A 19,720-nucleotide genomic window follows, 5' to 3' on the forward strand; every position below is an offset into this window, starting at 1 on the left:
GATTGAAATAATGCAAAGTATCTCTTCTGATCACAATGGAAAGAAACTAGAAACGAATAACTGAAGGAAAACTGGAAAATTCACAAGTATGTGGAAATCAAACTACACACTCTTTTTTTTTTAAAGATTTTTTTTTCTTTTTCCTTTTTTCTCCCCAAAGTACCCTGGTACATAGTTGTATATTTTTCGTTGTGGGTCCTTCTAGTTGTGGCATGTGGGATGCTGCCACAGCATGGCTTGATGCATGGTGCCATGTCCACACCCAGGATCTGAACCAGTGAAACCCCGGGCCACTGAAGCGGAGCGTGCGAACTTAACCACTCAGCCACGGGGCTGGTCCCTAAACTACACACTCGTAAGCAACCAATGAGTCAAAGAAGAAATCACAAAGGAAATTAGAACAGCTTGAGATGAGTTAAAATGAAACACAGCATACCTAGACTTATGGGACGCAGAGAAAGCAGTGCTTGGAGAGAAATGTATAGCTGTAAATGCCTATATTAAAAAAGAAGAGAGATCTTAAATCAATAACCTAACAGAACACCTTAAAGAACTAGAAAAAGGAGAGCAAACTAAACCCAAAGCTGATAGAAGGAAGGAAAATAATAAAGATTAGAATGGAGATAGACAAAATAGAAGTTAGAAAAACAATAGAGAAAATCAATGAAACCAAAAGTTGGTTCTTTGAAAAGATTGACAAAAGTGACAAACCTTTAGCTAAATGCACTGAGAGAAGAAAGAAAGAAGGTTCAGGGGCTGGCCCCGTGGCCGAGTGGTTAAGTTCGCGCGCTCCGCTGCAGGCGGCCCAGTGTTTCATTGGTTCGAATCCTGGGCGCGGACATGGCACTGCTCATCAAACCACACTGAGGCAGCGTCCCACATGCCACAACTAGAAGGACCCACAACGAAGAATATACAACTATGTACTGGGGGGCTTTGGGGAGAAAAAGGAAAAAATAAAATCTTAAAAAAAAAAAGAAAAAAAGAAAGAAGGCTCAAATTACTAAGATCAGAAATGAATGGACAAATACTGTATGGTTCTGCTTATATGATTCTCCTATGTCTGGAAGAGGCAAATTCATAAAGACAGAATGACTAGACAGAACCTCGAGTCTTAGAGGTTGCCAAGGGCTGGGGGCGGGGGAATGGAGAGCGATTGCTTAATGAGCACAGAGTTTCTGTTTGGGGTGATGAAAAAGTTCTGGAAATAGATAGTGGCGATAGTTACATAACATTGTGTATGTACTTGATGCCACTGAAGTTGTACGCTTTTAAATGGTTAAAATGGGAAATTTTATCACAATAAGATGAAAGACTTTAATGTCTATCTTGCTTGGAGACTCTCTCCTCTGCTGGCTTTGAAGAGACAAGCTGCCGTGTTGTGAACTGCCTGTGGAGTGAGCCACACGGCAAGGAGGCGAGGGAGGCCTCCAGCCAGCAAGGCACCGAATGCTGCTAATAACCACACGAGCTTACAAGCAGATCCCGCCCCCCGTGAGGCTCAGATGAGAACACAGCCCCGGCCAACACCTTGATTGAAGCTCTGTGAGACCCAGCTAAGCCGCGCCTGTATTCCTGACTCCCAGAAATTGTGATAATAAATGTGTGTCATTTTAAACTACTGAATTTGTGATATTGTCATGGGGCAATAGCTCACTCCATAATGCAAGGAGTATTCTACTGTCCTATCAGCAACTTTTTTTTCCCCCTTTTTTTGCTCAATAATACGTCTCGGAAAGCTCTTGATTCTGTTACAGATAGCTCTAGCTCATTCTTTCTAACTGCTGTTCATACTCTGTGCTCCTATCGAAGACTGTTTAGAGTGTTTGCAATTTTCACCATTTCAAATAACGCTGCCAATAGTATCCTAATACGGGCCTCCTGTGTCTTCTGCAGGGCAGAAACCGAGATGGGTAATTGCATCTGTAGCTTTAACACCGCTGTCAGTTGCCCTGCAAAGTGTCCGCACTGAGTTGTGTCCGAAGCAGGCCCTGGGGACATCCACCTCTCCTGTAACCCTTGATTTCTTGTCACTGTCTGCCATCTGAATTCCCCACTAGCCTGCAGCTCTGTGAGGGCAGGAAGCACGTCCTTCGAATCTTTGTGCCCCAGAGCTCAGCCCAGGGCCTAGCACATGGAACAGAAACCCCGCTAGACATGGACATCTTTTCTTCTCTGTCCACACCCCTTGCTTAACAGCTGGGCTGCAGCCACAGCCCACTAGGGACAGCCTCCTGGCCACAGTGGATTGGACCACAGGGGACCCTGGAAGTTGCACATTGCAGCTTAAACGGGCCACTGTTGGTGCCAAGGTTCCGAGCCAGAGCCCCCTGGAGAAAGCAGACCCTAAGTCTTATAAAGACAGGGGCTCTGCAGAGAGGAGCACAGAGATGTGCAGAGAAGAGGAAACGAGAGCAGTGGAGAGCACAGCTTCCATGAGTCCTGGCTTCTCTAGCTTTGTGACAAATCCCTGTTTCTCCGGGAAGGCCCGAGGTTTCTGTTCCTTGCAATCAAAGGTTGCCCGAGACAAAGAACTACTCAAGGCTTATGGACTTGTTCTCTGGGGGCTCTGACAGATGCTGAGCTGGGGGTCTCCCAAAGATTCAGGCGGAAGGCGAGAGGCTGGGGCGGGGTCTTCCTCTTTTGCACATTTCCATTCACAGGGCCCTCAGACCTCACGCACTGGGCCCCCCCCCCCCCCCCCGGTTGTGGCGCCCTTTGTGGTTCCTCTCTGCTCACCTGCACATCTTTGTGCCTGCTTCCCTCGTGCAGCACCCTGTCACACTGCGTAAAACCGCAGTCAGCGAGGTGGCACCAAGCCTGCTGTGTGCCTGTTCCTGGGGCACCGTGAGCTTATTCACCGAGAACACCAGACTGGCCCACAGGCGTGTGGCAGCCCCGTGGGAGCAAATCTGGTGCTTTGGGTCAATCGGCGGTGGGAGTGTGGGTTTTGGAGTCAGATGGACTGGACTGAAAGCCTGGCTCAGCCCTTACCTATGTGTGGCCTTGGGCAAGTCCTCTGACCTCTCTGCCCTCAGTTTCCCCATCTGGAAATGGGCATAATAGTATTTCCCACCATGTGGGCGGGCAGTGAAATGCTGTTCTGGGCTGAAGCCCTTCCCTGCGCCTTCTTAAGGACTTTGCTGCCCCAATTCTTCCTCTTCCTGTCCTTCATCAACAGTTTCTCCCTCTCTGCTCCCTATTCCCATCAACAAATTAATAAGCTCGAGGATCTCTATTTTAAAAAAATCCTTCTTGGTCCCCTGTCCACCTCCACCCACTATCCTGTCCCCACCCCCACCCCCCGTGTCCCCTGAAAAACCTCTAGGATTTGTTGTCTGTGGTCACTGGCCACTTGCTCCCCGGCCTGCCTTTCTCGGCCCACCTGGCACGTCAGTCTGGCCTAAATAAGCAGCCACTCCTTTGCCCCTTTCTTGTCTGGACCTCAGCAGCATCCAAAAGAGTTGTCCGTGTCCTCCTTCTCAAAACTGCCCCTTCTCTCGGACCCCAGGGTGCCACACTCTCCTGGCGGAAGGAGATGTGCTTTCTCTCTCCTCCTCCGCGCGCATCTGAGCCCTGGCTGCTCCCGGGCTGCTCTCCTGGTTCCCCTCCCCTCTCTCCTCCGACCATGTCTGTGCTGAGGGCTCCCGATTACTCTCTCCCATGGGGACCTTCCTGAACTTCAGACTGGTATCCCATGCCCTCCTGACACCTAACAGACGTCTCAGCCTTAACACATCCACAAAACTCTTGATTTCCTGCCCCCCACGCCCCAAATCCTCCCACATCCTCCCATCAGGAGGCAGTGGAACCTAGTGGTGAGAGCGCGCAAGCCGGGGTGGAGTCCCTGGCCGTGAATCCGGCTCTGCTGCCTACCAGCTGTGTGACCCCGGGCGGGGTCAGTAATCTTCCAGGCCTCAGTTTCCCCTCTGCAAGCTGGGGGTGATGATGATAACGAGAGTACTGTCTCAAGGGGTTGTAGGAAAGATTGAATGAATTAACGTGCAAGCACTGAGAATAGGGTTCACTGTCCCCTCCCCCCAGGAAATGACACCACCGCCATCCCAGTTCCTAAGCCAAAAACGTAGGGATCATCCTGGCTTCCGCTCTGTGCGTGTGCGGTGTGTGTAAAAAGAAAGAGTGAAAGCCCTGTTGACTCAGCTTCCAAAACGTGTCCCCAAGTTCATCGGCTTCTCTCCATCTGTGCGGACACAGCCACATCAGTGCTCCCCTGACAACTGAGCTGCCTCCAGCTGGGTCCCTGAGCACTGGCCCCAACCCGCCCTCCATGTCGCAATCAGAAGCACCATTTACTTAAGAGACTTAAACTCTACCCGTCCTTTCCTTTCTCTTTTTAACTTTTGATGGTGGAAATTGCCAGACACACACAAACATAGAGAGGACAGGATATCAGACCGATGGACCCACCAACCACCTCCAACGGCCAGCATAGGAACCATCTGCTGTGCCTCCCCGGTCCCCTCCCCTCGGGCCCCCCAGACAGCACACCACTTCATCTGTAAATACTTCCGTGCAATGAAATAACTTTTAAACTCTAAGTCAGATGATGTTGTCCCTCTGCTTAAAACCCTCCTGGGCCTCCACCTCCTCACCCTGCTCCACGCAGGCCCGTGTCCCTGCTCCCGGCCTGGCCTGTCTCTTCCACTCCCCGCCGCCCCCCCCCACCCCCCCCCCCCCCCCCGCCCTTCTGCTGCCCACACCCGCAGGGCTTCTCTCTGTCCTGCGGCTCCGCGTTGGCTGGTCCCTCTGCCCGGATCCCCCATTTCCCTGACTGTTCATGAGTGCCTCCCACTGGCCACACATGCTCTCAGTCCACGTGTCGTGATTGTTTTCCTAATCGCAGGGAGAAACCATGGGTGGGATCTAGGCGGGGGAGTGTTAAGATCTGGCTTATGTTTTTAAAATGTCCTCTGGCTGCTGAGTGGAGGACAAGTTGCGGGCAGGGGTGGAGGAGCAGGAAGATGTAGTCTGAGATAGTTAAATGAGATGCTAGCTCGAAGGCGCTTGAACCTGGTGCATAGTAAGTGCTCAAAAAATATCAGCTAGTCTCTCTTCCCGTGCTGGATAAAGTTTGGTCCCCCTGTTTTCAAGCAAAGTTGTAGATGGAAAAATTGCGGCTGAGGGCGGACTTGGCTTGTCAGTTCTGGACAGAAGCTGAGGGGCCCGTGAGTTTCCCACATTCTCCTTGAACTTGTGACTTCCCTCTGGCAAGGAGACAGTGACAGGCACAAAGGATAGAATTCCATCTAGAATGTTCCCTCCCACAGCAGAAGAGACCTGGTCTAGGAACACCAAATGGGCGGGAAGAATTCCATGGTGGGGGAACCAGGAAGCTGCCTGGTGCCCGGGGAGCTGGGCTGGAGGGTTCCCCAGGGCAAGTTGGGGGTGGGTGAGCATGGCGGGGTGGAGGGCACCTCACCCAGGGGGAGGGAGGGAGGCGGGAGGGAGCCTCGGCCGCCAGGGGGAGCCCTTGGACTTCCTTCGCCTGAGGATGCAGGCCTGTCCCAGAGGAAACCAGCTGTGTGCCCGGTGTTCGGAGGGGCCCCCGGCGGCCTGTGCTCTGGCTCCACGGCCAACATCTGCAGAGAGACAGACAGACCTGGAGTGAATCCTGTCCTGCCACTCGCTTGGAGGGTGACCTTGGGCAAGCGGCTTGGTCTTCCTGTGCCTGGATTTACTCAGGGGCCAAGCCCCAAATCTGAGTCTCACTTCCACCTTGGCTTTCTGGAACCTTCCATTCAGACTCTCACCCATTGGATGGGGACCCCACTCCTCCCGTGTGCCAGTGTTGCTCTGGGCACTGAACCAACCACAGCCGCTGCTGCTGGAGCAAAGCACCCAGGAGAGAGAGGCTGTGAGTCCCCTCCACCAGGCAGCCCTCCCTGAGCCCCCAGGCGGGTCAGGTGCCTTCCGTGTGCCCACCTCGTACCTTCTTCATTGTGCTCCTCATGTCCCACCCACCACACCACGAGTTCCTGAGGGTCAGGGGCGGGCAGCTTCATCTCTGAATCCCCAGTTGGCTGGCAAACAATGGGCTCAACAGACGCCTGAGAAACTGATGCCGAATGGGACTTTCCTGCAGGCCAGAACAGCTGCCCAGCTCATGCAGTCTGGAGGCCTCCAGGGCAGGGGACAGGCCGGGCTCAGACCTGCGGCCCCCCGGATCTGGACAGGCCTGCATGGAAGGGCTCTCCGTGCTCGCCATCTCCTGGGCTTTCTTGAGACGGGCTCTGTCCCTCGTGCTCCTCAGCCAGCACCCACTGGAAGGGTCGGCCCTGGCCTGGAATGCCAGGCAGAGCACTGTGGCCTTTCTCCCGGGAAGGGCTCTTGGCAGGAATGGTGGGCTCAGGTTTCTGTTTGAGGGGTGCCTGGCTGCAGGGTGGGGGACAGCTAGGTCAGAGCTGGCAGTGGGTGGCAGAACCCCAGGCAGGGGGGAGTGGCCCCCTAAAAGGAATATTTAGGGTGGTCGACTGGCCTCAAGGATGGAGCATGGGTTTCTAGCTCAGGTAAGCAATGATGCCATTGGTTTTAGGAAGAACCCTTAGGGCCACACACAATCTCGCGGCCGACGCTGAGCTCGGCCTTGGATGTTAGGAATTTGTGGCCCACCAGGGGAGCCAAAATGACAGTGGCTGGTGGGGAATGGGACCCCCAGGGAGGGAGGTGGAGGGGATGAAAGGACCTGGAGTCCCTGTCTAGGGCAGGGGGACAGGCAGGCCCTGGGACACCCCACAGCCCTGTTCCTTGATGTGGGAGTGTCAGGCAGAGGTCCCTGGTCACAAGCTGAGGAGGAAAGCCAGCCCTGGGGGTTGCCCCTTGCCCTATCTCCCCGGAATGGAAAAAAGGCACCCAGTGTGTGGGAACATCCTCTGAGGCCTGGGTCCAGGGCTCTGGCTCTCTTGGGTGAGACCCAATCAGCCAAGGTGTGGGGCTGTCTGTTCACAGGCCAGGCCCAGCCCAGGCCACCGGGGTGACGATGGTGGAGGAGGAAACGGCACCGTCTCAAGCCCCCCGGCTCTCCTCCCTGGTACGCAGAGCTGCCTGTCCCTCAGACTCGAGGACAATGCTGCAAGCTGGCCTGGAGCCCAGGACAGGGAGGGTGACACCTCCCTAGCCACGGCAGGGCCAGCACCTGTGATCACGCGCGCCCATGGGCTCAGGTGTGTGACGGTGTCCACTAGGGAAGAGAGAGACAAAAGGACACAGGCTGGTTGGAGCCCAGCTGTGGGGACACACAGCATGGCTCAGAGACAGGCCGAGGCTTGAGGAAGGAAAGGGGGCTGCTGGGCCTGCCGGACCAACCAGTGAGGAAGGACAGGTGAGGCCACCCCGGACAGAGCCAGCAGACAGGTGAGGGCCGTGCGGAGGCTCTGATCCTCTCCGCGTGCTCTGTGTATTTCTCCACCCTCGGCTCTTATATTATTTCAAACAGTTTGGGAGTTCACTATCTTTGTCTTTTATTAGGGGTCATTTGAAATCTTTTCCAGGGGAGGCAGAATTTAAGAGAAGCTGGAGGGGCCGGCCCCGTGGCAGGGTGGTTAAGTTGGCACACTGCTTCAGCGGCCCAGGGTTTCACGGGTTCAGATCCTGGGTGTGGACCCAGCGCTGCTCATCAGGCCATGCTGAGGCTTCATCCGACATGGCACAACCAGAAGGGGATGCAACTAGAATATACAACTATGTACTGGGGGGTTTGGGGAGAAGTAGAAGAAAAAAAAGATTGGCAACAGATGTTTGCTCAGGTGCCAATCTTTAAAAAAAAAAAAAAAAAAAAGCAGCAGCTGGACACCCAGCCTGGCTCAGGGAGATCTCGGTGATGGAGAAACGGGACTCCAGACAAAAACGGCCTCTTCCCCAGGGTTGAGAGCAGCTGAGAAGCAAGAGTCGACTCCTCTGCCTGATTTGGGCCAGGCACCATGCTGTGGGTCTGTGACAGATGTTACTGTCTCCCCACTTCACGGAGGAAGAAACTGAGCCCAGAACATCCCACACTTGCTCCAGGTCACACAGCTAGCAGCTGCACACCCGGCCTGGGAACACGGCTTTAGGTGTCTGCCTACCTGCTCTCTGGCCGTAAGGTCAAGCTCACCGGGCAGGTGGTAAAGCAAAGCAGGTAAAGAGCTGGGTTTAATCTTGACTCTAGCCCTTAGTGGGTGTTACGTCTTTTCTGTGCCTCAGTGGCCCTGCCTTTAAAATGATCTCCTGAGGTCGAGGGAGCCTAAATGAGTCACATGCATTAAGTATAGGACAACAGTTGGCACATGACAAGCGCAGTGTTGGCTCTGAGGGCTGTTTGGGACACAGGGCCTGGAACCCAGGGCAACCGTCCTGCTAGGGAGAGAGGGCGGTGGGCTCGCTCGGGCCTGGGGCTCCCCGGGGCTCCAGGGTGACCTGGGGCAAGGTGCTAGCAATGACCATCCCGCCGCGTGACCCTGTTGGGTTTCCGTGAGGCGAGTGCACAGCCTGAGCTGTGCAGGGTCACGGAGAGCTCAGTCTGAGCAGGTCCAGGCTGATCCGGCTATACCGTGTGCTCACGTGTGGTTTATGTTGGATCCAGCTCCTTCATGCCCAAATCGGGCTCACCACCTAACAGTCCAGAAAAAGGCGGGTCAGAGGAGGGGCTCCGTGTCCACGTGGGCCAGAGACCCCCAGGCTGGAGCTCTCCCGTCGAGGGCACAGCAGGGCTGGGCATAAGAGCGAAGCCCGGGAAAGCAGCCCAGACCCCATGGACCCCCAGGGCCTTGCGTTGGATTAACATTCACAAAGACAAACTCCATCACACGCATCTCGAAATTTCTCCCCAGCACGATGGTGGGCAGGACAAGGCCGACACAAATGGGGAGACACGGCCTGAAGGGGGAAAGCGGTCATTGCTTTAATTCTGGTCGGGAGCCACACCCGCCGCCCGCCCCGAGGCGGAATCGCCACCTGCCCCGGCAATGCGCTCGTTTACAAAAATAATTATGAAAAAAGCAGCGACTCTTTAGTGATCATGGAATTAAAAGGACAGCAATGAAACATGTTTAAGCATCTGGCCTATCTCCTAAATTGCACCAAAGAATTCGGAAGCACTTAGTTTGGTCTCAGGGGCAGAATGGGAGGAGGGACGGGCCAGCCGTCCAGGGCCCGCCAGAGCCCGCGGGCCGCCCCTCCTACATTTCTGAGTCTGCGTACATGCCGTTGATGAGATAGTCCACCTGCGTGTAGTCCTTTTTCTTGTAGCTCTCGTAGGCTTGCAGGGCGAACAGAACCAAGACAGTGATGAACAGGGTCACCCCAAACAGCAGCACGGCCAACAGCAGACTTTTGTTCACCGAGGATAGGGTGAGGGGCTTGGTGGAGACCACCAAGTACTGGCCTTGGGTGCTGAGCTGGCACGAGTCCGTGGCCGGCATCCTCGAGTCCCCTGAGCTCCCGGGCGTTGGCCCGGCAGACGCAGTACCAGGGGTGGATTCAGGCTCGACCTGCTCCGGTGTCTGGGGTGTGCCTGGCCCTGTGGGCCCCCGGGCAGACGGAGCAGTGCCTGGCTGTGTCATGGAAGACGTGGCCTCCACCTCAGGAGTGGGGCTCCTGTGAGGTACAGGTGCTGGCACTGTGCTGGCAGCTGGCTCCTCGGCTTGTGGCTTGGTGGTGGCTGTCACCGCTGTCACGGATGGAGGAGCCATGGAGGTGGGCGTGGGCTCTGCGGTGGCATTGGAGAGGGTGGGTGTGGGCCTGCTTGTTGTGTCAGCCACAGGCCCGGTTGTCGACGCCGGGATGCTGGGGCCTTGTGTGGACACGTTAGGGGCGTGGGGACTCAAGGAGGACACAGGGATGGCTGTGGAAGGGCCAGACGTGGGCTCAGGACTGTGCGTGCCCTGCGGGCTGAGCATCCCTGCCGTGGTCACAGCAGCAGTCTGCGTGCCCATGGCCTGTGTTGTCAGAGTGGCTGCTCCTGGCGCTGTGCCGCTGCGGGATGCCTGAGCATGCGGGGTGCTCAGAGCAGCAGGGGCGGACGGAGCGGGCCCCGCAGACACAGCACTGGGCGGGCTGGGCACCCCGGAGGCTGCCCGGTCAGGGGTACCTTCTGCAGTCACCGGAGTGCCCACACCTGTCCTATGTGTTGTTGTTGCTGTGACTGCAGGAGAGGTGGGGTCAACCACCAAAGTCCCTTTGGTCAACGTGACAGGAGAAGGTGTCACCACAGTCATTCTTTCAGAAGTTTTATTAAAGACTCTCGAAATTGTTTCCTGAAACGTACTGTTGCCGACTGAATTTTCCAACATCCTGTTGAGGTCTACGGACCCTTGAAGTCAGAAGGAGAGAAAGACACAATCACTTTCAGTCCTGTGCAGGTGGGTCACTCGGCCATCGTCTGAATTCCCAGCCCGCCTCTCCTCTCGGCCCAGGGCGAAGGGAGGAGGGGACGTGCAAACACGTTTCCCTCTCAGCTTCTCACCGCACACGCCTGCCACTGCTCCTGGCACCTTGATTTTAAAACTCTGAAGCCCAAGCCCATCGAAGGCTTCAGAGCTTTACTCTTTGATTCAATTCTCCTAACATCAGAGTGAAAAATCTCACATCGCGGGTGTGATTCACCATTAAAAAAACCCCATCAAACACACACCCGGGTTGACAAAGCAGACAAATCGTCCCCCACATAGTGACACCACCACAAAAAGACTTCCTGGCTTTCTGAAAGGATGCGCAGGAGGAACTCCTGAGACGAACAGCGCCTGGCACAGAGTAGCAGTGCAATTAAACATCTGATGGATGAATGGACGCACTCCCCAGTGAAGACTGGGTTCACAGAAGAAAGGAAATTCTGCAGGGCCAGCCCAGTGAGCCTCTCAGGGCTCAGATGCCCGGTCCTGTTGGGGGCTCTGACCCACGCTGGCCCTGGAGAAGCTTGGCCTGACCACCCTTCCCAGCCCAGCAACCGGGGAGCTCCAGGGCTCCTGAATCACCGGCCTGGCTCACAGACACCCCTCAGGCTCAGGGTGCTTTGGGGCCACTGTGGGCCTGCCCAGTAATCACGCAGCTTTCCCTCACTTACGTGGCTCCTGGGATGTCGTTTGGCTTTCAGATAAGGACCAGGAGGAAATCCAAACAAGCACAAGGGCTGTCCACATCTTGCGGGTGAGCCGGGAGCCAGGCTGGGCGGTCCCTGAGGCTCCCAGCTAGCCGCTCCTCAGCCTCACAATTCCCTACTGCTCGGCCAACGGATCTGTGCTCAAGAAAGAAGGTGCCTGGTCAGTAACGTACAGCCCTTCCTGGGGCCTGGGCCCTGGGCCCAGCCCTGTGCCTGCTTTGAGGGCTGCCAGGGTCCTGGGTGCAAACATAGGCCTGGTGTCCAGGGAGAGCGCACCGTGTCTCGGCCATGGCGGCTCAGCCATCAGCCCAGTGCCTGCAGCGGATGAGTTTAAAGCACTTCTTGCCCCAGTTCCACTATACGCCTCAACCTCCAGACGCGTTCACCGCCCCACCCTAGAGTTCAGAGTCTGAAAGAGCAGGAGAGAAGGGCCAAGGCCTTCCCAACACCAAGATCAGCCAAGTTTTCCTCCTGGACATTTCCCATGGTCTGCAGGATGCAAATCAGGCCTTATGCACTACTGTGCACCCTGTCACGGCTGATGACAACTTTCACAAGGGAGATGCCACTTAGCCAGCCAGTCATCGTCCATCCATCCATCACCCATCTATCTATCCACCCACCCCATCCGTCTATCCATCATCCATCCACCCATCCATCATCCACCTACCCACCCACCCTCCCATTCATCCAGTGTTTCCTGAGTGTCTGCTCACGTGCCAGGCAGCGCACCTAGGAGAAAAAGACGAAAGCCACACAAGTCCCTCCTCCAGGAGTTGGCCATCCAGCGGGAGACACAGAAAAGAGGTCACTGCAAGCGGGCGCAAGCGTGGAGCAGAGGCGTGACTCAGTGCTGGGAAGCAGGGAAGAGATGGCACCCTGGCAGGCTTTGAAGGGTAACTGGAGGCCAGTCCTCTGTGTGGAGACCCCAAAGGTGGGGGGTGGAGGACAGGGTGCTGTAGAGGCCCAGAGGAGGCACTGAATTCAACCAGTGGGTGGGTGGGTGGGGGTGCCAGCGAAGGTTACCTGGGAAAGCGAGACCTGGGCCACGATCTGAACGATGGCTGGGATCTGCCTGGTGGAGAAGGGCTGAGGGAGGCGAGTGGGACAGAGCAGCAGATGCCAAGAGCAGGGCCGGAGGCCAAGGGACAGTACGGTGAGACCTGGAATTAGACTAGAGACAGGCGGGCCACCACAGGGCAGTTTGGATTGAGGGGGGCGGGGATGGGAGCCCCTGCAGGCCTGAGGCAGGGGTGTGACAAATGCAGGGAGATGCTCCAGCGGGAGGGGTAAGCGAGGGGGTGGGCATGAAAGGAGCCCAGCGACGAGGCAGGAGGGGACAAGGCTGGAGGAGGCTGAGGGACTCCATGAAGGGGTGCTCCTGTGAGAGACAGAGGGTGGGCTGAGAGGACCTGATTGCAGAAGCTGAGGTGTCGGCAGGGGCAACAGTGTGACTACAGAAACTTCCAGAGATGCCACCACGGCTGAGCCTCGGCAGGATGTGGACTGGGTTCAGCCAGAGCCAGTTTCCCAAGTGCACAGGGGTCTCCCCACACTCACCCCTGGTCCCTCCTGTAGGCCGGCAGGCGGGGGTCTCTTGCCACAGGAGTGCGATGGGGAGCTGAGGGGCCAGGTGGTCTCACACATCCCATCGCGTCATGCCCTGCTGGTCCTGGGTGCTCCCTGATCCTGTCCTCGGCCCCATCCAAGCCCCTGAATCCCATGAGGCTGCCTCGAGGCCCAGGCCCTCTCCGGACAATACCCCGGCCACATGCAGTCACGGTGAGCCCCCTAACTAAACACTCAACGGGTACAGGGCAGGCAGAGCACAGGCCTGCTGGGAGCCTGAGGGCAGGCGACGAGAATGGGACTCCTGAGGGGGCCTCCAAAATCAGTCCTGCCTGAAGACACCCCGGGCCTTCAGCCCTTCCACTGGCCCTCACGGGGAAGTTCCTATGTTCCACAGAACGTCACGGAGGGGAGCCCTCAAGTCACCCTGGATGAAGACGTCCTGAACAACGCCTCCGGGCCCAGACGCTGATTGCTGCTTCCGTGACCCTCGAGCCAGGCTGCCCCTGGTGACCCGGGCAGGCTTGCTGTCCTCCATCAGCCCTAACAGTCACCTCCATCCTGGCCCTGATCCCCCTCCCACCCCACAGCTGCCAGAAACATCCTTATACCCACAAAGCTGGCCGCCTCCACTGCTTAAACCCCTTACTATCCCAGGGTAACCCCGAAACTCCCTAACACGGCCGAGGCAGCCTTCAACATCCCGCCCCCGCCAGGCTCTCCCCGAGGCTCCCACCCGTCCCGGGCACGTGAAATACCTGCAGTGCCCAGCCCGGCGCCTGGCTTAGTCACAGCCGACCCCACAAAGCACTTCCAGCCCTGCTGGGAGCTACAGAGAAACAGCCCCTGTGCAGCATAAAGGGATGTCCAGAGGGAGGTCACCTGGTGCCTTTCTATCTCCTGTCAGTGGCCCATGACTGGAAAAACCCCTTTGAGCACAAACGCTTCTGGAAGGCTGGCACATATTCCCTGATGCTTCCGATCCCTTTCCAAGAGTCACCAGCTTTAGTCTAGCTTCAGGCCGCACTTGCCCTCCAAAATGGTCCTGGTGTCTTACAGGTTTAGAAAATTTACTCAGCCCTCCAAAGCATAGCTTTGCATCTGTTTTCTAGAATGCAAAAGGCATTCTTTGTTCTCGCAGAAACAAGTGGGGGTGGGGTGGGGCGAGAAGAAACAGACCAGTATCAAGAGAGGGAAGAACTGAGGCTGCAAGTTGTGAGGCACAGAGAACTCCCACTGGCCGTCAGCTGAAGCGATGCAGCTGGGCTCTCGGTGGAGACCGGGATTTCAGCGGCTCTCTTTGGCCAGTCACCTCTATGCCACCACCACTGAGCCCAACGTGCTCCTCGTGTCTGAGCCTGGATCTGGGGTCTGCTGGGGTGGGAGGTTGTGACGGGGGCTTCCTGAATGCCCCCCAGTCCTTAGGGCTTCCGCCACCCCCTCACTAGGGCAGGGTTGGCAAGCTTTTTCTGTAAAGAGCTAGACAGCAAATACTTTAGACTTTGTGGGCCACACGCTCCCTGTGTCAGTTACTCAGGGCTGCTGCTGTAGCGCACAAGCATCTGGGGACCACATGGAAATGATGGGTGTGGCTCTGTCCCAATAAAACTTTATTGACAAAAACAGGCAGCCGGCAGGACTTGGGCCACGGGCTGCAGTTTGCCAAGCCCTGCTCTAGCCCTTTAGTGAACTTCAGAGCTGTTGGAGGCAGGGAGGAACTGATCCAATGTGCTGAATGGATTTCCTCCTTCCCTTCCAGTTCCTCCCCCTGGAACAGACAGGGCCCATTTCGTTCCTGGTTCAAGGACAGCCTCCTCCACCCCCTCCGCCTGTGCAGCCAGAGGGGCTCCCACATGTACTTCGGAGTTACGACACAAGACCAAGAGAGAACCTCTGGTGGTGACTGGCACTTGTCATAGAAACAGAAGAGGACCACATGGTCCCCACCCCCTCCAGTCAGGGGACGATCCTCCTGGACTGCCTCCGGAGGCACCACCTCTGACGGTCAAGTGTCATAGACTGGGCCCCTCCTGGTTATGGAAGGCTTGGCCCTCGGGGCTTGCTGTCTTTCCCTTTTCCATGACCCTCCCTGACCCTGCAAAGCCCCCTCTCGGGGCTCCCTATCCCATCATCAAGCAGGTGCCCCACCCGCAGGGCCTCCAGGCTCACCAGAGGCAGCTGCTCAGGGCATGCCCCCAGGCTGGGCCATCTTCCTCCTTGGAGAGCGGCGGGCTGGGCACCGTGTCCTCGCCGGGGGAGGTCTGGCTTTGCAGGAGGTGACAGCAGTTTCGTGGAGGACTCCCAGGCCATGGCATGCTCTGTGGCACAGGTGGGACACAGGCAGATGCTCCACTCTGGTAACAGACGCATCTAGGGTTTGAAAGAGTAAACACTCCTTAGGCAGAGCATGGGGAGAACCCTCCAGGGAGGAGGGAGACACCAAGACAGCAGCATTCAATAGATCGTTATACTGGGAAATGACAATATGTACCGAAACTTGTCATGTGGCGCTCTTCTGCTGCTGGAATTTCTTCTAAGGAAGTAATTGGACGGATGTCCAAAGATAGAGATCTACAAAGATGTCCATCACGGCGTTATTTATAATACTGAAAAATTGGAATGCTTCCATAAACTATGGTCCCATCCATATATAAAACACTATGGCAACTGCTAAAAAATACACAAATTTCTATTTATTGACACGGGAAGATGCCCAGCATATATCATTAAGTGCAAAAAGCAGGTCATACACCAGTACACACGCCATGATCCAATTTTTGTTTAAATAGACGTGCGTCTAGAAAGATTTGTACCAGAATGTTAATAATGGTTATCCCTGAGGGATAGGAGTTACTGGTGAGTTCCATTTGCTACTTTATATCTTTGTTTCTTTTTTACAAGCATGTACCACTTTTGTAAAACATTTCTGAACGACTCCGATGAAAGAAAATGATGTCTGATTTTCTTCAAGTACTTTGACCTACCAGGCAGGCAGGCCCCGAGGAATCTCACTTGAGACAGTTTCACACGTAGATTTTAATAACTGAGAGAAATTTCACGATCTACATATCAGGAAACGCATTTTTCTACAGTCAAGCAAACCTTTAGAGGAATCCAGGAGTGCAATTGTAATGCAAAGATGTTACCAGCACAAATGATTCTCTCACTGCCGAATTCTTAATCCAAACTCAGGAGAGTAAAGAAACAGCTCATCACCTCCTACAGGGGCAGATGCCAGCAGGTGGGGATGCCTGAGGACCACCCTGGGCCCACTCCCTAACACAATGCCCACAGGCGCGCACACACACACACACACGTGCACACTGCCACACACATACACATGCAGTCACACACACACATGTGTGCAATCACACTCACAGTTACAAACACAAAGGCAAGAGCACACAGGGAGCAGCTCCTTAAGTGTGTCAGGAAACCCTACAAGTGTTTCAGGAAACTTCTGCTGGATACCATCCCTGTTTCTGTGGTGATCGCTCCCACAGAAACAGGCAGTGGCTGCCGTGTGGAGTCCAGAACAGGCCCTCGCTGTGCCGTGAATTCATCTCTCTGGTATGGTCCTGCCTCTGCTTTCCAACAGCACACTCTTTTTTTTTTTTTAAGATTGGCACCTGAGCTAACATCTGTTGCCAATCTTTTTTTTCTCTTCTCCCCAAGGCCCCCCAGTACATAGTTGTGTATTCCAGTTGTGAGTGCCTCTGGTTGTGTTATGTGGGATGCCGTCTCAGCATGGCCCGATGAGCGGTGCCATGTCCACGCCTGGGATCTGAACCAGCGAAACCCTGGGCTGCCGAAGCAGAGCGCGTGAACTTAACCACATGGCCACGGGGCCAGCCCATCCAACAGCATATTCTAAATGTCACGATTCACGTGTGGGGACCCACACTAATCTTTGTAAGTTGACGCACAACGGACAAATCATTAACAAGATTTAAAATAATAGTTTCCCCTGCAAAGGCTTCAGGGAGCCTTAAATGAGGGTCTGGCCAGTTATTCCCACTATTATCTGGAGCAGGAGACTGGGTGGATCAAGGCCTCAGACCATAATAGATGTAAAGGAAAGAGACCCCTGGGGCAGGAGGGGAACAAGGAAGAAAGAACCATTAGTATTAAGGGCGACATCAGCGCAGATGGACGCAGGAGGTTAGGCTGCGCTGGGAGGTCCCCCTGCCAATGGTCACCTCCCCACGAGTTCTGCAGGGACGGGGCAGCACCCCCTTGAGCCACGCAACACTCCATTAGGAAGACACCCCCAGACTGCGGCCCTGGGCGCCAACTTCCTTCTCCTTTTCTGTTCCGGGACCTTGTGACGCCTCCGGACACCTCCTGTCTTCTTGTGTTCCCCACCTTGGCTTGGTTCTTAACTCTTTGATGAACCTGTTTGTTACACGCAGGGTGCTGTGTGCAAGTTACATGAAATCAGACTCCAAGTTGCCCAGTTCCTTTTTCTGGCTTAGACAGATTCCTCAGATCCAACACAAGTAATCCTCAGGCTTGGCAGGGGACTCCCAGGGTCACTCCCACATTCCAGCAGGCTAGTAATAATTTCTCTGCAGCAGTGTGGCCCAGGCCCCTACTCCAAGCTGGAGAAGCTATACGTACCGAGGAGTAAGAACGGCGGAAGCAGAAACAGGGCAAACCACAGATAGCTTATCTTGACACTTCACCTGGCTGAACTTTGGTATCAGAACACACGGAACACAAGTTTGTGGTCTTGTATATATAGATATCGTCCTGTGGTCCAAGGGATGGGTCCCCGAGACAGATGGGAACTAGGAGCACTGGGTGTCATCTTAATTACACTGTTTACTTCTAGGAAGTTTTGGTATCAAAGCTAAATGCTGATCAAGGGCGTAGTTTTTGCTGGCAATGTGGGTAAATTTCCTTTGTCCTATTAGGCAAGTCCAGCATATAAGCAGAAATTTTCTATTTTAAATACTTTCCTCATCATTTTTATTGAAACTTTAGAGACGCTTCCTCGGCGGGGGGGATAACTGCATGTTGTTGTACGCAGATTTCTAAGCACGATGTTTACGTCTTATGGCAAACCAGGGGGATGGGGATTCCTCTTATCAGCCTAATAATTAATGGTACACACTAAGCAGCCATCCAGACTCACATGGAGGAGGCAGGCAGGTAGATGGAAATGCACAAGCTCCTCCTAGGAAGACAGGGCCTGGGTCACCTAAAGGGCCAACTCTTTCTTTGAGGGCAACGCTTCCTAGGGCCCAGTCTGGTCCTGGCCTCCTGGGAGATTTTTCAGTTCCCCACCCCTTCGGGAGTGTCCCAACTTTCCCATCCCCCGCTCCCAAACTGGGAACTGCCTGGGCCTCTTCTTCTCTGGTTTGGGATCCCCTTCAGCCTTCCTCCTGCCTCTCCAGTCCCCACCCATGCTCCTCCTGAGTCGAGTCTCAGCGCCCAACTGACTCCTTCCATTCCTTTCTCACCTTCTGTTCCTCACCTCCAGTCCTCATCCTCTTGCACTCTGTACCTCCATTCACCTCCTCTGCCTCTCCTGTCCACATGCACCGGCCTCTGCCTCTCCTGCCCCCATTCACCTCCTCTGTCCCTCCTGTCCCCATTCACCTCCTCCTCTGCCTCTTCTGTCCACATACACCCGCCTCTGCCTCTCCTGCCCCCATTCATCTCCTCTGTCCCTCCTGCCCCCATTCTCTTCCTCTGCCTCTGGGGCCCCCATTCACCTCCTCTGTCCCTCCTGCCCACATTCTCTTCCTCTGCCACTCGGGCCCCCATTCACCTCCTCCTCTGCCTCTCCTGCCCCCATTCACCTCCTCTGCCTCTCCTGCCCCCATTCATCTCCTCTGTCCCTCCTGCCCCCATTCTCTTCCTCTGCCTCTCGGGCCCCCATTCACCTCCTCTGTCCCTCCTGCCCACATTCTCTTCCTCTGCCTCTCGGGCCCCCATTCACCTCCTCTGTCCCTCCTGCCCACATTCACCCTCCTTCTGTCCCCAATCACTTCCTCTGCCTCTCCTACCCCCATTCACCTCCTCTGTCCCTTCTGCCCACATTCACCCTCCTTCTGTCCCCATTCACCTCCTCTGCCTCTCTAGCCCCCACTCACCTTCCTCCTGCCCCCTACCTCCCTCTCTCTGCCCCAAGCCAGTTCAGACAGCCGTGACAACAGCTCCCCGGACGGCAGCGCGGGTCCCTTACCGGGCGCGGCAGGCCTGCGGCGGCCCGGCGGCCCTCGCACGGCGGGGCAGCGCCCGCGGTCCGGTGTGGGGACGTGGCCGGCAGCGGAGCAGCGCGGACCGCAGCCAGCACGGCTCGGAGCTGCCACCCCAGCTGGGGCCCCGCCCGGGCCGCCCCGGAAGTGACGTCACGGGAGGGCGGGGCCGGGCGGCCGCGGCCGGAGTCGGGAACGGCCCGGCGGTGCCTGGCTCCGCCAGCTGCGAGCCGGAAGCTGGGGGCGTGGCCGAGCTCAGGCCCCGCCCACCGCGGGGCGGCTCTGGCTCCGTCCAGCTCGCGGCCGGAAGCGGCTATTTCGGACTGGGGTCTGGCGGAAGTGGGAAGTGGTGGGCTCGGCCGGCCGCCTGCGCGCGTGGCCTTGAGGCGACTTGGAGCCCCGGGGCTGTGCCTGGGGAGCTCAGTCGTACCCGGACGGCGCCGCAGGGGGCGGTGTCCGAGGGAGTGACCCCTGCCACATCCCTGTCCCCCTCCCTCGGGCTTGATCCAGCCCCTGGGGGCGGGCGCTGGGGCTCCACGTGGTGGGGAATAGCGGGGATGGCAGCTCAAGTGTTTTGAGCGCTTACAGCTTGGCAAGTCCTGTGTTCGTTCAGAGACCTACCTGCAGGTTCATTAATTTAATTCTGCAATTTTAATTCTTCGCCCCCGTTTTACAGACGCAGGAACGAAACTCACAAAATGTTTTGTGCCTGTAAGACGTGGGATAACAATGGGGCACAGTGGAGTGTAGGGGAAAGTGTATGGGACTTGCCTTTAACTAGAAATGGGCTTTGCACTGTACTAGTTCTGTGACTGAGTCCCGATCTGTGTAAGACCTTCTCAGGTTCCCCCGG

At 55.9% G+C, this 19,720-nt stretch overlaps 1 protein-coding gene across 11 annotated transcripts; it reads right to left on the bottom strand.

The window, feature by feature from the left end:
* Positions 1-8,872: 8,872 nt before the first annotated feature.
* Positions 8,873-19,360, bottom strand: C11H11orf24 (chromosome 11 C11orf24 homolog). Of its 11 annotated transcripts, none has more exons than XM_070564353.1 (6): positions 18,855-19,016; positions 14,831-15,031; positions 12,119-12,255; positions 11,825-11,903; positions 11,057-11,227; positions 8,873-10,306 (listed from the first exon to the last, which is right to left on the bottom strand). In XM_070564353.1, the coding sequence occupies exons 5-6, from the start codon at positions 11,130-11,132 to the stop codon at positions 9,174-9,176; spliced, it is 1,209 nt and encodes a 402-aa protein (XP_070420454.1). In that variant the 5' UTR covers positions 11,133-11,227; positions 11,825-11,903; positions 12,119-12,255; positions 14,831-15,031; positions 18,855-19,016; the 3' UTR covers positions 8,873-9,173. The 11 variants fall into 11 exon arrangements, with proteins under 11 accessions (XP_070420454.1, XP_070420451.1, XP_070420446.1 ...); XM_070564350.1 differs by having other exon boundaries at positions 11,825-11,945; XM_070564345.1 differs by having other exon boundaries at positions 11,825-12,007.
* Between the last annotated feature and the right edge of the window lie 360 nt (positions 19,361-19,720).

Source organism: Equus przewalskii, chromosome 11 (assembly GCF_037783145.1).
Source record: "Equus przewalskii isolate Varuska chromosome 11, EquPr2, whole genome shotgun sequence".
Taxonomy (NCBI): domain Eukaryota; kingdom Metazoa; phylum Chordata; class Mammalia; order Perissodactyla; family Equidae; genus Equus; species Equus przewalskii.